The sequence below is a fragment of the Sorex araneus genome, chromosome 2 (genome assembly GCF_027595985.1).
Source record: "Sorex araneus isolate mSorAra2 chromosome 2, mSorAra2.pri, whole genome shotgun sequence".
Lineage (NCBI taxonomy): Eukaryota > Metazoa > Chordata > Mammalia > Eulipotyphla > Soricidae > Sorex > Sorex araneus.
In genome coordinates this window covers 277,529,398-277,549,724 of record NC_073303.1, presented here as the reverse complement: position 1 = coordinate 277,549,724, position 20,327 = coordinate 277,529,398, and the positions used below count along the sequence as shown (strand labels likewise).

Sequence of the window (20,327 nt, the reverse complement as noted above, 5' to 3'; positions counted from 1 at the left end):
GAAAGAACTTGGCTCATTCCTTGGAGACTCTTGTCGCACTTATGCGCAGGCGTGCGCACACACACACAACACACACACACACACACACACACACACACACACACATTCTGGCCATCATCAGGAATGGCTGGCCTTCCATGGCTTAGAGCAAGGCTCAGTGATTTCTGACTGTGTGACCGGAAGGAAAAGGCATGGTCAGAGGGAAGCCTTTCCACACACCCCTGGTTATGCTTTTAAGCATGTCACTTTTTTTTTTTGCCTTTTTTTCGGTCACACTCAGCAATGCAGAGGGGTCACTCCTGGCTCATCACTCAGGAATCACTCCTGGCAGTGCTCAGAGGACCATATGGGATGCTGGGAATTGAACCCGGGTCGACCGCGTGCAAGGCAAACGCCCTACCCGCTGTGCTATCGCTCAAACCCCTTAAGCATGTCACTCTTGAAGTCATTAAATAGTAACGATCCTCATACATGTTACTAGATACAAACTCAGCAGCCCAGTTTGAAATATAAAGGGAGTTGTGGTCCTGGATTTTACCTGGAGTCATTTTTGCCAACACTACACTCCTCCTCTACTAAAGCAACATTAGGAGTTGTCAAACATTTGTCATCCCCTTGCATATTTGTGGAGTGCAGCGCTTTATCGAGTATAGGCCCAGCTCTGGCTTCTCAACTAACACTCTGCTGTTCATGACATAGCAGACAGCCGGCCTCAGGGCAAGACAGGCCTTCACGGGTTTCCCTTTCCCCAAGGACCTCCTGCCACAGCCGGTTGGACCCTATACTTAATCTGAAATTCCCTCTTGGCCGTGGTGTTGGAACATTATATATGAGAAACCCAATTATTGGGGCTGGAGTGAAAATATAATAGGAAGGACATTCGCCTTGCATGCAGCAGGCCTGGGTTCAATCCCCAGCATCCTCTGTGGTCCCCAAGCACCTCCAGGACTGATTCCTGAATGCAGAGTCAGGAGTAAGCCCTGAGCACTGCCAGGTGTATCCCAAAAAGGAAAAAAGAAATCAAATTATTAAAAGTACTGTAAATCATGGTATCTCAAATAATTATTTTTTCTTTTTGGGTCACACCTGGCGATGCACAGGGGTTACTCCTGGCTCTGCACTCAGGAATCACTCCTGGTGGTGCCCAGGGGACCATATGGGATGCTGAGAATCGAACCCGGGTCGGCCGTGTGCAAGGCAAATGCCCTACCCCCTGTACTATCACTCCAGCCCCTCAAAAAAAATTTAAAAGAAAAAATAGAATAAAGCTGTCACTTTAATCAAATAATTTAGCCACGGGAAGCTCCCAGACTTCTGTATATGAGAAAGTTCTGAGGAGAAATGTTTTCAAAATGTATTTAGCTCTCACTGGCCCTATAGATATCATAGAGAATCTTCTGTGTGCTTTAGAAATGAGCTGCTTTGCATATTTTTAGTCTAAATTCATTCTTATCCATTTTATTTCAGAATTTTTAGAATAAATTAGGAAAATAATTATTCCAAAACACAGATTTTTCTACCCAGTTTACATCTTTGTTGCTGGAACTTTTTGTTTGTTTTTTGCTCGTACCCAATAGTGCTCAGGACTTATTCCTGGATCTGTACTCAGGGAATCACTTCTGGCTTAACTCCGGAGACCGTATAGGGTGGCAGGAACTAAACAGGGTCGACCACCCTACCCGTAGTGCTATTCTCCAGCCCCGGTGCCTATACTTTAATAAAAGGAAGATAATAGGTGTCAGGTAAGAAAAAGAAGGGGAGACAGAAATACAAATACATACGTAGTAAAGTAAGTATCTAAGTACCAGGGCCAGACAAATAAATAGTACAGGGGTTAAGGCAATTGCCTTGCATGTGGTTGACCCTGGTTCGATCCTTGGCACCATATATAGTTCTCTGAGTCCCACGAGGAGGGACCCCTTAGCACAGGCCCAGAAGTAGCCCCTGAGCATTGCTGGGTCTGTCCTCCCCAACAATTACACAAACGCAAGGGAACATCTCGTCAGCCAGCTCACTGTGGAGTAAGGAGAGGTTGCTGTGAGCTCAGGAAGGATGCTGAAGGAGCTGGGGCAAGAGAGGGAGCGTGCTAGAGGTGTGCTAGAGATAAGATCCTTCATCTTATCCCCCACAAACCATGCCTGAGCACACTGGGTAGCATCTAGAATGGGAAGACAGGGGTACACACACACACACACACAAAAAAAAAAAAAAAAAAAAACATGGTTATTGACCCAATCACATCACCTTCCATCCTTGGCTCTCCATTTCAGACTAAGATGATGGATGGCCAAGGCTACAGGCATTTCTAGCAAACACTCCTGGAATTGCCACCTAGGGGTTACTGTGGCAAACTATGTCATGACTCAGAAGAACACTATGAAATAGCTCCTTTCATAGAAAACAAAGTTCTCCTATGCTAGAAGGCTCCGTAGGCACTACATGCACTCTGAAACATTAATCTTCAAAACATTTTCCCTGACAGTTTTAGTCATACAGATTTATATGGAAAGACAGTGTCCATGGGGTAACTTTAAAAATGTTTTCCTGAATGAACTTGTCAGTGAAGACAGTAAAAGGGCAGAGCCTTTGAAGTTTAATGAGTGATGTCTATGGGTATTCTCCCTACCTATGGCATAGAAAATAACACGACAGGGTAATGTAAGATATCAAAGGTAGGAAAGATCTTGCCCTATGTGAGTGATACAAAGTCCAGGGAAAGAGAGATATAGGAAAAGGCAGTCCGGAGGTGATGTAGAGATAAGGACCAGAGACCTTGGAGACATCAGTGGTATCAAAGTGAGGTATCTGTATTTAACTAAATCATTAGAGCACCAAGATGAGTTACATGGACCCACACTGCTATTTAAAAAAAATAAATTTTTTTTTTTTGCTTTTTGGGTCAAACCTGGTGATGCACAGGGGTCACTCCTGGCTCTGCACTCAGGAATTACCCCTGGCCGTGCTCAGGGGACCATATGGGATGCTGGGATTTGAACCCGGGTCGGCCGCGTGCAAGGCAAACGCCCTACCCGCTGTGCTATCTCTCCAGCCCCCCAAAAAATAAATTTTTAAACTGCTATTAAGGAGGTGGGCTGACTTAAATGTTCATCGCAGCACTGTTTACAATAGCCAGAATCTGGAAAAACCACGAGTGCCCTAGAACAGATGACTGGTTAAAGAAACTTTGGTACATCTATACAATGGAATACTATGCAGCTGCTAGAAAAACTGAAGTCATGAACTTTGCATATAAGTGGATCAACATGGAAAGTATCATGCTAAGTGAAATGAGTCAGAAAGAGAGAGACAGACATAGAAAGATTGCACTCATCTGTGGAATATAAAAATAACAGAGTAGGAGATAAACACCCAAGAATAGTAGAAATAAGTACCAGATGGTTGACTCCATGGCTTGGAAGCTGCCTCACATTCTGGGGAAAAGGCAGCTCAGATAGAGAAGGGAACACCAAGTAAAATGTGGTTGGAGGCCACATGGGGGAAGGGTGATGCGTGCTGAAAGTAGACTAGAGACTGAACACGATGACCACTCAATGCCCCTATGGCAAACCACAACACCCAATTGGAGAGAGAGAACAAAAGGGAATACCCTACCACAGAGGCAGGGTGGGGTGGAGGGAGATGGGATTGGGGGGTGGGAGGGATGCTGGGTTTATTGGTGGTGGAGAATGGGCACTGGTGAAGGGATGGGTTCTCGAACTTTGTATGAGGGAAACATGAGCACAAAAATGTATAAATCTGTAACTGCACCCTCACGGTGATTCACTAATTAAAAAATAAATAAATTTAAAATTTAAAAAAAGGAGGTGGGCTGAAGGGTGGGGATCTTGGGGGAGAGCCTGTGGAGGGCCTCTTACACTGTGAGGGGATTCAGAGCATTGTAAGCCTGGAAATCTATTATTGAGAGCTTTGCAAATCAGCGTCTAAATGGGAAAAGGTCAGTAAAAATAAATAAGTTAATCACTGTATCACTGTATCACTGTCACTGTCATCCCATTGTTCATTGATTTACTCCAGCGGGGGCCAGTAACATCTCCATTCATCCCAGCCCTGAGATTTTAGCATCCTCTCCTTACTCGTCCTTCCCAACAGTGCCATATTGGAGGCTGTATTTAAATTCCAGTTCTAGGGATTGGGGCTTAGCAGTGAAATACGGGCCGCCATGTGTGAGGCCCTGGCTTTGATTCCCAGCACAGAGGAAGGGAGAGAGGGAGGAAGAAAGAGATGAAAGAAGGATGGGTGGGATGAGGGAGGGAGAGAAGAAGGGAGGGGTAGGGAGGGAGGAAGGGAGGAAAGAAGGAAGGGAGACATGAGAGGGGGAGGGAGGGAGAGAAGGAGGAAGGGAAGGAAATAGGGAAGGAAGGAGGGAAGGAGAGAGGGAGGGATAGGGAGGGGCCGGGTCCACCTCTTTACAGTTAAAGTTGTGTAACAAAATTACAACTGTGTGACCTTAGACAAGTTACATGGCCTCAATGCTTCACCTGCAAAGGAGGAATAGAATAATTGTTTTTTAAAAACTTTTAAAAAAGAAATGTATGAGCTAATAATGTGCCAATGTTGAGAATGTTATCATTATTTGGTTGTTATGGAAATTAATAGCTAGTGACTATAAAGTGTTCTGCACGAGGCTGGGAAGCAGCAAATGCAATCTGTAAACATTAAACATTAGCTCCAGGGGGGTCCCCCCACGCAGACCCTGTCACAGAGAGCCTGTCACTTAGCCAGCCAGCATTTCCCCAGAAAATACTTGTTAGGAGAAAACATGAACTGGAGAAACGGCTCAGGGGTTGATCTGCACGCAGGAGGCTCTGGTTTGATTCTGCCCCACTGTGATCCTCTGAGCACCACTGGGCGTGGGTGTACCCAAAAACAAACCCCAACAATGCATCATTAAACTTTGCAACATTTCAGGGCTGGAGCGATAGCACAGCGGGTAGGGCGTTTGCCTTGCACGTGGCCGACCCAGGTTCAATTCCCAGCATCCCATATAGTCCCCTGAGCACCGCCAGGAGTAATTCCTGAGTGCAAAGCCAGGAGTAACCCCTGTGCATCACCAAGGTGTGACCCAAAAAGCAAAAAAAAAAAAAAAAAACTTTGCAACATTTCTTTTGCAGTGGATAGAGCCAAAGATATGAGATATGTCGGGAGTTCTTACTACATACCAGATAATCTTAAGTGCTGTGTTTAACTTCAACCAACCCTTTGGGCAACCTGCCTTCTAGAAAGAACTGGAGGCACAGGAAATAATTGGCCTGAGGTCAACACTCAGTATATCAGAGCAGGGATCTAGTCACTGCCCTCTGGGATTGGACCTCACTGTATTATCCCCTGTGGCAGGTAAGAGAACACATACCTTACAGGTAAGAGGTTCCGAATGAAATCCCTAGAATGCCCATGCCCATGTTTGTAGAACACACAAACACACACTCACACACACACACACACACACACACACTCACACAAGCTCAGAAATGAGCAGTCTTGAGAGCAAATAAACAGATTATCAACAACAGAACTTTGAAGCAGTTTTTATGTCGGTACCTCTGCTAGTGTAGAATTATGATTAGCAACATTTTTAAATTCATCCCAAAATAAATGCTTCAGCTTGTCTATTTCTCCATAGAGCTGGGCCCGCTCTTTCTCTTTCCATTCATCAAATTCTCTCTTGGCGTCTGTTTCTCTCTGGCGAGTAATCTCTGCTTCCTGTAAGAGAAGGAAGGACAAGGAGTCGTAGTGCACATCAAGGCAAACATTTACTGGGAACCTGTTAGTGCCCCTTGTCCATGAAAGTCCCAACAGAGAGTTAAAGAACATTCCATGCCAGCTCCGCTGTTTAAACTTGGAGTGGGTCAGACCGCATCTGACCTGTCAAGTCCCTGGAGGAGAAGGATTCCGTATTCTCTCTTCAGATTCCTCACAAGCCCTGACATGGTTGGTGCTCAATAAATGCATACTGAAGAATATACACTAGCTCTAAACAACAAAAGTCGGTGTGAGACAAGTTTAAATATTTTTATTCTATGCTTACTGAGCACCTCTGGGTTGGTTCTGGGGCATTTAGAGTAGGACACAGTTTTTGTCCTCAATAAGCTAAAGGTGGGAGAAACTCCAAATCAATAGTGAATTTTTTGTTTAAATATTGAATGTAATCAAAGTAAAGTGAAAATAAAGTGAAATTTACCAGTTACACATGTGGGGTGGGGGGCTGGGGAGGTGGGGGGAAGGGGGGAAAAATAAAAAAAAAATAAGCTAAAGGTGTAGTTGAAAAATAAAAATACAGTTCCAAACACCCTCAGAGGGTGCTGCAGGGAACAACTCATTCTACTCAGGTCTGGCAAAATAAATACATGTTCCTTCCCAGACTGCCTAGCATCATTTTTTTTTTTTTGCTTTTTGGGTCACACCCAGAGATACACAGGGGTTATTCCTGATTCATGCACTCAGGAATTACCCCTGGAGGTGCTCAGGGGACCATATGGGATGCTGGGAATCAAACCCAGGTCAGCTGCATGCAAGGCAAACGCCCTACCCGCTGTGCTATCACTCCAGCCCCTGCCTAGCATTACTTGGGCAGCCAGGAGAGTGGCCTCCTGGCTCTACCAGCTAAGGGAAGCCCGCCCGGGTGGGACACACATGCGCAAGGGGGTCCCCTGATGTCACTGTGTCCAGGGCCCTGAGGCGGCCTCTCCCTGCCCACCTGGAGCTGCCGCTGCCTCTCGGCCTCCCTCTGGGCTTCCAGTTCCCCTTGGGTCCACTTCAGCTTGGCCCGAAGCTCTTCCAACACCTCCTCCACAGGCTGCTCCTGCTTCCCCTGTTTTCCTGGGAGGCCCACACAGAGAGAGGAACAGGCTCTTTTTGAGAAAGAATTATTTAAATATGTAATCTGCTTTTCTCTGTTCTCCAAGGGAGAATGAAGAACTACAGATATATAATAAATGCATCGGATCTAGGTAAATGATGGTTTTTTTTAACATGATGCTATTTTAAAATTCTAAATTTAGGGCTTGGGCGATAGTATGGGCAGTCGGGCCGTGCACCTGATCCGGGGTCAGGCCTGGCCCACAGGGCTTCTCTAGCATCACTGGGTCTAGCCTTGGAGGGCTCCTAGTGTCGCCAGATACGGTACTAGCAGCCCCCTCACCTGCGCAGTTGGCCAAGCACTGCCAGAAGTGGTCCTCGCACTCCCTGAGCACGACTTGGGAGGCCCACAACAAGAACCCCCAAACCATTGCAAAGAAAATTGAAATGACGGAAATCATTTAAAAAAATGTTTTATCTCATGGGCTTTTTATATTGATGGTTTTAGTATTTGTTTCAACATTTGGTTTATGGAATCTTTTGAAATAGATTCAAAACATGCGAATCTCTGGGGAAAAGCTTTGTTAAAGCATTTTGGAATACGGAAGAGTGGAACTAAAGGCCGCCAAGACACAAAGGGGACACACTGAGCTGATCACACAGATGGATTAAGCTGAGATCATCATTTGTGGAGTATAGAATAACATCACATGAGGCTGACACCCAAGGACAGTAGATACAAGGGCCAGGAGGATTGCCCCATAGCTGGAAGACTGCTTCATGAGCAGAGGGGAGAAGGCAGATGGAATAGAGAAGGGATCACTAAGAAAATGATGGCTGGAGGAACCAGTTGGGATGGGAGATGTGTGCCGAAAGTAGATAATGGACCAAACATGATGACCTCTCAGTGTCTGCGTTGCAAGCTATAATGCCCCAAAGTAGAGAGAGAGTATGGGGAATATTGTCTGCCATGGAGGCAGGGGGAGGGTGGGAAAGGGGAGTATACCCGGGATATCGGTGGTGGGGAATGTGCGTTGTGGAGGGATGGGTGTTTGATCTTTGTGTGATTGTAACCCAAACATGAATGCTTGTAACTGTCTCACGGTGATTCAATAAAATAAAAAAATAAAAGATTAAGCTGAGATCAGGTCGGCCTCACTCCCAGCCCTTCTCCATGCCAGCCCTAGGGTGTCCCCCAGCCACACGAGCGCCCCTTTCTCAGGTGGTCGCTGAGATTCTAAGACCGCATGGCAGGGGTACTCGGGTCCCCACCCACTGAAGAGCAACCCAGACTCCCCCACCGCCACCTGGACTCACCGCCCTCGGCCGGGCCCTGGTGCCTCCGCTGGATGTGGCCCCGAAGAAAGGTAGCATTCATGAAGGTCTTGTCACACAGGTGGCACTGTATGAGTGGAGGAGGGACAAAAACAGCATTAGATCAGGCGCCCGCTGGCAGATCGTGGTGTCAGAACTCCCTTTCCAAGCACACAATGCGCAAAGTAGGCTTGGGAAGCCAAACAGACCCACTGCAAGAGTGCCCACTCACAGTCCCAGGCAGACAGACGCACAGCAAGGTCACGTCCTGGGAGCCAAAGGGATACCAGCACCCCAAGGCCCACAGGCTGGGCCCCTTCCTCAGAAATGAAGATGCTCTAGGCCTGAAAGATCATATGTAGCAGGTAGGATGCTTCTCTTGCATGCAGCTGACCCAGATTCGATCCCCAGCTCCATTATGGTCCGTCAAGCCTGCCGGGGTGATCCCTGAGCACAAAGCCAGGAGTAAGCCCTGAGCACAGCTGGGTATGGCCCCAAACCCAAAACAAAAAAAAATTAAATTAAAATAAAAGAAATAAACAAGTTGATTTTATTCAGACAGAGGTCCCAACTATAGTCACACACAAAAAAAATCTGCCCATTAGAATCACACAAGGGGCCTTACATCACTACCAGTGTCCTAGGTATTGGGAACTGTAAATTTCGAGAACTTAATAGCACTAAGGAATTTCTATCATTTTCCAGGACGTGATGATGGGACTGACTTCATGTGAAAAGTGGGAGTCCCAGCGGTGACACAAGGGCTGTGGGGGCTTCAGTGGTACAGGGGTGCAGCACCTTTGCACATCAATGACATCGCCTTTAACACTTTTGTACTCATGTTCCCAAAGCCATTATAAAAATATAGCTTTATTTTTTAAAAAGAGCCTTTTAGAGAAAGAGACGGAAGCATTGGCAGATAAACTCTAGGACTACAGGTTTCAGCAATGCAGACTGGCATCGCTGGAGAGGGGCTGATGGGGAAGGGACAAAGGCGACATCCTGGCCACGGGCTGATGGTGCGACGATGAAGTCTCACTATACGGACAGATGATGCTGACCCGGATGGCATGTGGATGAAGGCTCACTATTTTCCCCTGGACCTTGGTGTCTTTGAAATTTTCCATAATTAAAGACCAAGACTTGTTTGACACCAATGCCCAGGGCCCTCCCGGGGGTGAGAAGCCACGGGAGCAGAAGGAGAACATACAGCTGCCTGACCACACCCCTTTCCTGGGCGCTTCAGATACTGCCAGCTCACTCCTGTTGTCCTTCCACCAGAAACCTTCCAAGCCATCCATTTAGCTCCACAAACTGCTGTTACCAGCTGATCAGAGTAAGAGGGCAGATTATTTGAAATTTTACACCAGAGCCAATGTAACAAACATTACCAGTTGCGCCCCCCCCACACCCATCTGCCTCTTTTCCTTTGTAATAAAAATCCTCATTCATAGCTAGTCATGAGGTGAGTGAACATAAACATACATCCAGCATCTCTTCAAGCAGATGTGGCCACAGGAATCGCATTCTGCCCATTGAAATTCAAGCAGAAGTGACCTTGGAGGTGTCATTAAAGAGTCCAGGTATTCCTGCCCCATTCCCCCCCTGCAGAACAGAATGTGGACTTGAAGGTTGGAGCTCAGGCAGTCATCTTGACCCATGAGGCAGTGGGCACAGGATGAGGCTGAAAAAGAATGAATGAGGCTCTACAGTTGTATAGCATATACCAGACTAGACTGCTTGCCTGTAGACCCTGGTGATGACAAAAGAAAACAAAAATTCAATTGATTCAAACGGTGATGATCTGAGGTTCCCTGTCACCGATAGGGATTAAGTTTGACTAAACTTAATCCAAACAGATACAACCTGAATCAGCAGGTTTTTCCCACTCAGGAAGTCTAAAGGGACACAAATGAATCTGAAAGATTGTGCCTTGGTGGGAGGGGGAATATTTAATAAGGCATCTTATTAGCCCTTCCCCTCATTCCACCCCACCTGCTTTCTTGGGCCCCATCCCCACTGCAGGCAGTGGACTCACAGTTCTGCCCCCCGAAGGCAGCCACCTGCCCTCAGATCCTAGACCACATGCTTCCTTCCTTCCTTCCTTCCTTCCTTCCTTCCTTCCTTCCTTCCTTCCTTCCTTCCTTCCTTCCTTCCTTCCTTCCTTCCTCCTTTCCTTCCTTCCTTCCCTCCTTCCTTCCTTCTTTCCTTCCTTTCCTTCCTTCCTTCTTTCCTTCCTTCTTTCCTTCCTTCCTTCCTTCCTTCCTTCCTTCCTTCCTTCCTTTCTTCCTTCCTTCTTTCCTTCCCTCCTTCCCTCCTTCTTTCCTCCCTTTCTTCCTTCCTTCTTTCCTTCCTTTCTTCCTTCCTTCCTTCCTTCCTTCCTTCCTTCCTTCCATCCTTTCTTTCTTTCTAATTTTATTGTCTTTTTCCCCCTTGAATCTCCATGATATACAAAGTCACAAGCTGCACCTTAAAGGAGAAGACAGACTGGAAGAAATTACTTGCCTGTCACTCATCCCGTAAAGGGTTAATATCCAGGATATATAAAGCACATAAAGTTCTTGTAGAACTTTCACTGTCACTGTCACTGTCATCCCATTGCTCATCGATTTGCTTGAGCGGGCACCAGTAACGTCTCCATTGTGAGACTTCTTGTTACTGTTTTTGGCATATCAAATACGCCACAGGTAGCTTGCCAGGCTCTATCATGCGGGCAAGATACTCTCAGTAGGAATCGAACCCAGGTCGGCTGCGTGCAAGGCAAATGCCCTACTGCTGTGCTATGGCTCCAGCCCTTACAAGAAAAAAAAATCTAAGCCCATCAAAAACTGGGGAGAAAGATGAACAAAAACGTCCTCAAAGAAGAAATTCAAACGACCAAAAGGCATATGAAAAAATGCTCAAAAATTATGAATCATCAGGGAAATGCAAATCAAAACCACAATGAGATGTTACCTCACCACAGAGACTGACACACTTCAGAAGGAACAAGAACAGCCAGTGCTGGCGTGGATACGAGGACAAGGGACCCTCATTCACTGCGACTGGGAACAGCGACTGGTCTGGCCTCTTTCGAAAACAGTATTGAGTGTTCCTCCAAAAACCGAGTCCAGGGGCTGGAGTGATAGCACAGCAGGTAGGGCATTTGCCTTGCACGCGGCTGACCCGGGTTCGAATCCCAGCATCCCATATGGTCCCCTGAGCACCGCCAGGGGTGATTCCTGAGTGCAGAGCCAGGAGTGACCCCTGTGCATCGCCAGGTGTGACCCAAAAAGCAAAAAAAAAAAAAAAAACAAAAAAAAAAAACCGAGTCCACGGGGCTGGAGCGATAGCACAGTGGGTAGGGCGTTTGCCTTACCCAGGTTCGATTCCCAGCATCCCATATGGTCCCCTGAGCACCGCCAGGAGTGATTCCTGAGTGCATGAGCCAGGAGTAACCCCTGTGCATCGCCAGGTGTGACCCAAAAAAAAAGAGAGAAAAAACCCGAGTCCACACACTTTCAGAGTGGCCTTAGCCCCCTGGCCGGCTCCACCCTCCTCTCCTGCCTGCCCCCCCGCACCCCCCCCACTTTGCATTGTCCTCTTTCTCCTTGTCTGCCACTGCCTGGGCTCATGGGCCCCGTCTTAAGTTAAACCTCAGCTCAGGAAGGCACCCTCTCTCCCTCTCTCCCTCTCTGCCTCTCTGCCTCTCTCTCTCTGTCTCTCTCTCTCTCTGCCTCTTTCCCTCTCTCCCTCTCTCCATCTCTCCCGCTCCTGGCTCCTCAGCCTTGCCGCACCTTCTCCACCTCTAAGGGACCCATGCTCATTTCAGTAGCCTCCTCCTCTTCCTCCCGCACCAGCACCTCAGCTTCCCTCGGGGGAATCCCCCTCCCCTACTCTCAGTCCAGTCCCGAGCCTATGGGTAAGAAGTAAACACAGCTTTCCTGGGCCCCGACGCCGGCTCAGAGACCGGGGTCCACAGCAGCCTCGGGGAGTCTGGCTGGGCCCCAGACACCTCAGTGGAGCCTCTGCCGCTCCAGCCCGAATCTGGCCACACAAGTGCCTCCTCTTGCTTCCTGGTGGACAGAATCTGGTGACCAAAGGAAGAGCTGCCAAGTTCAACGAGAGTCCAGGGCCTCCTCTAGGCAGGCCAGGCCCGAGCCCCTACAACACTGGGCTTCCCCATGAAAGCAATGAAAAATTTCCCCCTTGGCCTAAGTCACCTCAGACTGCTCATTCGTCACTTCCTGTCAAGAAGATTTAGCCCCTCTGATCATTCTTGTCATAGTTGTATCAACTCTCTCCATGACGTTGCAGCAGGTTCCTCTGTTTCTCCACACCAAGCCATGATTTCTAAAAGGCAACCAGCCTGGCACGTGCCTGCATCCCTGGCACCTGGCACAGGGCCCACTCGCTGGGACAACGTACTAAAGGGCCACTGTCCCGGACCCCGATTTTCATGCAGAGACGCCACCCAGGGGGAGATGGATGGATCCGCACCGGGAAGAAACAATCCCTCTGCCAGCACGACACGGCTCCACTGGGTACACACACACACACACACACACACACACACACATCTCATACACACTCAACATTTTACACACACTTCACATCTCTTTTAAACATACGCTCACCTCTTACACACACTCACACCATGACTCACACATATATAGCCCCTTCATTCACACACAACCTTAAAACACCACACTTCCTTACACAAACACCCTCCTGCCCACTTACACCATTCATTCATACACGTGAAAGTATCCCGATATGCACACCTTCCATGCAGGCACATGCCATGTCACAAACTCTGCACACACACAAACCACGAACATATGTGCCTTCCAAACACTCACCTCATACATTAGACACACATGTTTTCATATCATTCATAAACATACACCTTCCACTCACACACCCTAGACATGTAGACTCTCTTTAAGTACACTGCACACACATCCTTCACACACACATTCACATACACTTCACACACTACACTCACACACACATTCACATACACCTCACACATACTACACACATACACTCACATACACTTCACATACACAACACACATACATCCTTCACATACTACACACACATACACATACTCACACACACTCACATACTTCACACACTCACATACTTCACACACTACACACACATACACACATACTCACATACTTCACACACACAACACACATTCTCACTTCACACACTACACACATGCACACTCACACACACTACACACATACACACTCACACAGTCACATACTTCACACACTACACACACATTCACACACTCACATATACTTCACACACACTCACATACTGCACACACACTACACACACACACTCACACACTGCACACACCCTACACACCCTACACACACACACACACACACACACACACACACACACACAGCACCTCCGGTCACACACACAGCACCTCCGGTCAGTGCCCTGGGCTGCCTGGCCCGGGGCAGCACCCGTGACAACTGCCCCGGAGGGGAGACGGGCCGGAGCGCGGGCGCTCACCGTGCGGTAGCTGTGTGCGCCTGTGTGCAGGAGCAGCTGCTGCAGGGTGCCGATCATCTTGCGCCGCCGCCGGCTCTCCTCCCGCACGCCCTTGAGCTCGTCGGCCTGGCGGCCCAGCTCCTGCTGGCCTCGCTCCTGCTGGCCCAGGCTGGCCTGCAGCCGCGCCTCCAGCTGGGCCACACTGGCACTCAGGCAGTCCTGGCAATGCAGCAGGTACTCGATGGTGAGCTGTGCCAGGCGCAGCACCTTGAGCAGCGCCGGGTCCACGGGCTGCCCGCAGCGGCTGCAGGCTTCCCGCTCCAGGTTGCAGAAGGTGACGCCGGCGATGTTCTCCTGCAGGGCGGCCACGTCCAGCTCCCGGGCCACTCGGTCCACGTCCAGGGCGCTGATGCGCCTCCAGTCCACGGTCTCCCGGCGAGGCTGGAACTTGAAGGGGGGGACCGTGTAGGCCCCAAAGAGGGGGGCACTGAGGCCCTCGGCAATGGTGGCAGGAGACTGCATGGGGCTGACCACGGCGGAGGGATGGCACCACGGCCACGGCAGCAGGCCGAAGAGTTGAGAGAGGGCCTGGGGAGTGAGAAGAGAATCCCGGTCAGGCGAGGCGTGCACTGCGTGGACAGGACGGCACAGCTGACCTGCTCGAGCCCACGTGGCCGAGGGGCATGAAGGCTGCATGCGAGGCCCACAGCCGCATGGTCAGAGCAGAGCCCAGGTAAGAAAGGGGGAAGCCGAGGCCGAGCCCCACCACGTGGGATCCACAAGGCTGTTCACCCTCCAGCTCCCACCTAGGTCAGATCTCTGCCCGCATCATCTCTAACTCATTCATTCCTTCCGCCCCCCACTCCCTTCACACCGAAGGCTGCAGACCGTACCTCTGCCCCCACCTGGGAGCGCCCTGGAGCTCCTCGAAGCCAGGGCCCCTAACCCTTTGGCTGGTGGGGAGAGCACCCGCAGGATGCCACGACCCACCTTCTCGGCGGCAGCACCCAGAGCTCCCTTCCTCAGGCTCTCTTCCCCACCACATGCTTCCAGAGCTAAGAGTACCCCGTGACCACGAGGAGACGGGACACTTCAACTAAAGGCATCGGGTCATTTAAAAATAAAAAGCTGCAGGTGACACAACACTCACCATGCTCCCCTTCGCACTGCAACCCTGTGGCAGAAGCCTCAGAGACAATTGCCACAACAAGCCAAGCCTTAGAGCCACAGCAGGTTACCAGGCATGCTGTGGGCAAGGGTAACACAATACCTGCGGCCCCTCCTCCCGAGACAGCGCATATGAGAACTGGTGTTTAACTATTTACGCGTTGGCGCAGGCGGCTGCCGTATGTAGCCTGTCCTTATTAACAAGCCAGGGTCGGCAGCAGCTCTCAGCTCTGCTATGCAGCCTCTCGCGTGTTTTCTTTCCACCCTTGCTGGAGAGCGTGCCACAGTCCCCAGGACACTCTGCTGCCCATCTACGCCATGACCCCCTTCTCTCCCCCAGCAGAGGGGCTCACACAAGCCCACAATTTCCACTGCTGATGGTCCTGATTTCAGCAGAGCCCCAAGCCACCCACAGCTGCCTTTGCCTTGCATGCGGCCGACCCCCCCCCTTCCATCCCTGGCATCCCTGACTTGTGGGAGCATCACCCTAGGACACTTGTCTCCTTTCTCCCCTCTCCAGCCCCGGCTAGAGCCTCCACAAGGCTGAGACCACAGCATGGTCTGAATTCCAGCCCGGGAGCTGACAAGGCTGGGAAGAAGCAGGAAGAGGCTGGCAGAACAGCGTCCGGACCTTGGAGTCACTGCTGAGAAACGGCATTCAGGATTGGCAAAACGCTTTACCTGTGCGCCTGCCGGGACCACACTTAATCCTGCAGGCCACTGACATGACCGGAGAGTGCATGCCCCTGGAGGGAGGGTCACGGGACCTTGTGGGAGGTTCCTGTCCCCATGCTGACTGTCGGGAAGGCGCTGTAAAGGTAGAAGCTGCTCACTGAGCAGTTTCAGCCTGGCATGTACACGTGGAGCAAGGCCACCAGACCCTCAGTTATAAGGAAAACTGAATTAAGGGTCTAAATTCGAAATTCATACTGAGCCCCTACACTATCACTCCCATCTTCCACTAGAAGTCCCAGAAATCTGCGGATCTGACAGCTAAAGATGAACACAGTGATGGGAATTAGCAGATTATGATAGCACTGTATCTACGCCAGACGCTTGGCTAGCCTTTAAAAGTGCCATTTTGGACCACAGCGATAGTACAGCGGGTAGTGTGTTTGCCTTGCATGCAGCCAACCCTAGTTCCATCCCTGGCATCCCATCTGGTCCCCCAAGCACTGCCAGGAGTAATTCCTGAGTGCAGAGCCAGGAGTAACCAAGTGTGACCCAAAAAAGACAAAAAAAAAAGTGCCACTTCTAGCTGCTTATCACCTGGCATGCAGCTGCCATGATTTACCTCCCTGACAGATGGGGAGACTAAGCTTTAGAGAAGCTAAGCACCGGTGTCTGCTCACTCCACTTCTAACCAATGAGCAAGAATTCCACTCAAGTTTGGCCCAAAGCTTTTAAATGATGCCAATCTACCTGCCACTGATGGTGAGGATGATACAACATTCTCTCCCACTAAGGAAATTACGGTACCTGAAACTTCTCACCCAACCCGCAAGGCCTGGAAGAGTTTCTAGCAAATCACAACAGGTTCAGCGCTGTGGAGCCTAGTTGTCCTGGAACCTCGCAGGGTTTGGCTGAGGATTCGGGTCCACCTCTTGCTCCTGGTTAAGAGAGGCAGAAGACAAAAGCAAATGAGAGCGCAGCAGTTACCTGGAAACCACCCCCAGGGGGAGGGACACCCAGCTCTCTCTAGACCGAAGTATCAGACTACTTTCCCACATCTGAGATGAGAGACGCGAAATCACTGCCCGCCATCAGGAAAGATGAAGGTGTCTAATTAAGCAGCCCAAGACGCTTTATTAGGATCTCAGGAAATGCAGCAACCCCACTAGTAGGCGGGAACAAAGCAAAGGTTATTGACGCTCCCATTCCAAATGCATTTTATTATGAGATGACTTCTCCCCGAGGGAGCCCCCCCCCCACAGCCAGGAGAAAAATCCCACTGCCCACCCTTGCTTTGCATGTGGGGGCATGCCTACCTCACTGCAGCCCGCCAGCAGTGAAACACCAAAACACACACCCCGCCCCACCACACACACACACACACACACACACACACACACACACACATGCACAACTGGTTGAAGTCAATGTTCACAAAAATCAGTCAGTCGACTGGGTTTCCCAACCTCCATTCTGATTCTTCCATGCAAAATGACAGCGCGACACAGCCCTGCCGGCAGCCCTGCAGCCCGAGGAGCCTTGCTGCCAAGGTCGCTGCCAGGCAATCATTTACCAGCGGACTCCAGTTCCCAGGGAACCTCCGCGCTATGCCGCTGGGAGCTCAGGCATGACATCCCCACTAATTGCAGTGGCTGCCAAGGAGACCTCACACAGTTTGCAAACAGGCGGTGCATACACCGTCAGCAAGGGAGCACTGGAGACCCAGAGGGCAGCAGGAGTGGGAGTCAGCGCCATGCTAGAGCCCTGCCTCTCCACTCCTCTCACCCTCTTTCTAAAGGGGGGGTGCAGTCTGGTTCCCCGCTCCCTCCTGTCCCTCTGGGGGGCGGTGGTGGGAAACGGCCATCAGATCAGGCTCCCAGCCCTCTTGCAGACCTCCTTCTGCTCCCAGTCACTTGAAAGAGATACTTTTTAAAGCCAGTGTCTTTGGGGCTGGAGTGATAACACGGCAGATGGGGTGCTTGCCTTGCATGCGGCCAGCCCGGGTTCAATCCCTGGCATCCCATATGACCCCCGCCCCCCCCACACAAACACACACAAAGCTTCATCAGAAGTGATCTCTGAGTGCAAGGCTGGGAGTAAGCCCTGAGCACCATGGGGTGCGACCCCAAAACAAAATATAAATAAAAGAATCTTTGATAAAAGCCCATTTCTTTCCAATAAAACTCAGGGTAAGCTCCCTGGAGAACAGGAGCAGCCAAGATAAGACCTGTCTCCCCAGGGGCAGAATTGGCAAAAGTCAAACTCTGCTTTTGCAGCTTAAAGAAGGGATTCCCAGAGGAATCCTGGCTTCTTCATCTGCAGGGCCTGGGGCCTCCAGCCCGCACAGAGCAGGGGAGGCCCAGCCTGAAAAAGAGGGGGATGGTGGTGGGCAACCCCGCTGCCCAGGGAGCCCACAGGAGATTCAGAACAGGCCCCCACCAGGCGCACACACACAGGCGCACACACAGACATGCGCACACACGCCAGCTCATGCACACGCCCCGCTTCCTGCTCCATCCACCAAATTCCAGAGCCATTGCACAAGACCCAGAGCTCATACAACCCCAGGATGTTCTGCTAATGGACTCCGGTTTCTGCTCTCCTCGGGAAGCTGGTCCTTTCTGGACCACCCACCAGGCTCGGGGGTCCGGGAAGACCCAGGCCTGCAGGAGAGCCTGGCAGGGACAAAAGACTGCTTACCTGCACAGCGGTGAACCAGCCTTCTCTCCCCCGGGGTTGTTCTCTGGGGAGTCCTGGGGGTGGGGGCAGACAGGGCGTGTTAGGAATTGTGAAGAGGGGGACCCCCACCCTGTCCGAAGGCCCCTGGCACCAGCCTCACACAGCAGGGGCCGATTTAGGAAACCCCAAAAGCAGGCCAGCAGCCTGGGGGTCCCTATCCATGCCCCCATAGGCCCCTCCTGGACCTTTGTCCTGTCCTTAGCCAGCGCCTCCAGCCTGGACCATAACGCACCGCCACCTCCTCCGAAGGCGACCCCAGGAGCTCGCCGGTGGGGGACCCCCAACGTTCCAGCACAAGATTCCCGTTACCAACAGAGCTCAGAGCACCAAGCCCCCACATTTCACTCTTTGTCAAGGAGTTAAAAACTTCACAGCCGCGTCCCAGCGAGGCCAGACCCGGGCGGGCGGGCGGGGCAGAGCACGCAGGAAGCGGCTGGGGGAGCAGGGGGGGCAGAGCCGTGCAGCCCAACCCACACCCCCAGCTCCGGGGCGGGGACCTCGCCCGCGCCCCCGCCACTGCCTACGCGTCTCCCCGGGGCGGGAGGATCCCCCAGGCCGCCCTGCCCGTCCCCTGGGTCACCAGGGATGGGGGTCGCGGAGCTGGCCAGTCCCAGGCGCGGGTTCCCGGACTCACATCCCCCCACACCCCACCCCGCACCGCCTCGGCCGCCCCAGGCCCCTCCGGGCGCCCCAACACGCACCCCACTGGGATGCGCTCCACAGGGCAGCCAATCTGCGCTGGGCCCCCGGATGCTGCTGCCAGAGGCCCCCAAGTGGGGTCCCTCTGCCTCCCGCTCGTTCGGGCGCCCCTCCCGGCCCGCCGAGGGGCGGAGCCTCCCCACCCCCGGGACAAGCAGTTATTCTGGGGCGGGAGAGGAGGCCGAGCTGGGAATGCCACGTTTCTCTCCTAGGAAACCAGGATCCTGGCCAGAGGCTGACCCGCCTGGAGCCGGACAGGCAGGCGGTGGGGTCCGTGTCCAACACACACACACACACACACACACACACACACACACACACACACACACACACACACACTTTTGCAGTCCACACGTGCATACATGCTCAAGTCTGAATACATACAATCTACATATACACTATTGAGTCTACACATATGTACAGCTACAGGCCTCCCTAACAGAGAGCCTGCACCCCCACAAAGATCCAAAGATCAGCTTCATCAAACTGTCTCTAAGCTTCTCTCACTACCTGAAAGAAAAAAATCTCTCCCTCTCCCTCTCCCACCATTTCTCCCTCTCTTCCTCCTTCCCTTTCTCTCTCCCTCCTCCCCTCTCCCTCTCCCTCCCTACCTCTCCCTGAAATTTCTTTCTTTATCTTTTTTGCAGAATTGCGTGCACTTTCTTCGTGGTCCAAGGCAGGGGCCAGGAGGCTCTCCGTGGTGGCTTAGGAGAGGAAGGGTTCCCCAGAGGCTGGGGCGGAGCGATAGTACAGCAGGCAGGGCATTTGCCTTGCATATGGCCAACCCCGGTTCCATCCCCAGCACCCTGTATGGTCTCCAAGCCTGCCATGAGTGATCCCTGAGTGCAGAGCCAGGAGTCAGCCTGGACGTGCCACACCCCGGGCCCCAGGCCTCTAGCTCTCACTCAAGCTGGTGCTCAGCCTCTTACTTCTGGGAGTCACATGCCCCATCCGGCCTACCACCCTGTTGTGGGCAAACTTGTTGTGAAACTAAAGAATGAGCCGGACAGAGGGTTCCCGAGAGCCATGCCAGCCCCGGCATGGGAGGTGGAGGAGTGTGTCACTGTCCAAGGCACAGGAAACAACATGTCCGTGCCATGTCCGTGGGAACATTGGTATAGTGAAGAGTCTCCTGCCAAGGTCCACAGCATTACCCACCCAGACCTTCTGGGAAGCTGCGGTGTGATGACCAAGCCCAGAACCTCATTCCTGAGGCCATTGACCCCACCCACGCTGGGCACAAGGTCATCTCGGAGCTGATGGGGAGCTACTGGCCTGGCCTCCATGTCCCCGCTCCCCACTTGACCAAATAAGGTGGAAGAGACCTGTCACTTGGAGAAAGCCACCAGGAACCCCTCCCCCTGCCATGCTTCCCTTTCTGGACCCCACGTGCACATTCAGCTGTCAGCGTGGAATCGGTG

General features: G+C 51.5%; 1 protein-coding gene across 1 annotated transcript in view; it reads right to left on the bottom strand.

The window, feature by feature from the left end:
• The window catches only part of DZIP1L (DAZ interacting zinc finger protein 1 like), a 40,378-nt gene extending 21,342 nt beyond the window's left edge, over positions 1-19,036 (bottom strand). The window contains exons 1-7 of the mRNA XM_004603221.2: positions 18,909-19,036; positions 18,169-18,221; positions 16,276-16,406; positions 13,651-14,217; positions 8,134-8,218; positions 6,716-6,837; positions 5,560-5,721 (exon numbers count right to left, since the gene is read on the bottom strand). Coding sequence (XP_004603278.2) covers positions 5,560-5,721; positions 6,716-6,837; positions 8,134-8,218; positions 13,651-14,151 — 870 coding nt within the window. The 5' untranslated portion in view covers positions 14,152-14,217; positions 16,276-16,406; positions 18,169-18,221; positions 18,909-19,036. The remainder of the gene's footprint in view (positions 1-5,559; positions 5,722-6,715; positions 6,838-8,133; positions 8,219-13,650; positions 14,218-16,275; positions 16,407-18,168; positions 18,222-18,908) is intronic.
• Between the last annotated feature and the right edge of the window lie 1,291 nt (positions 19,037-20,327).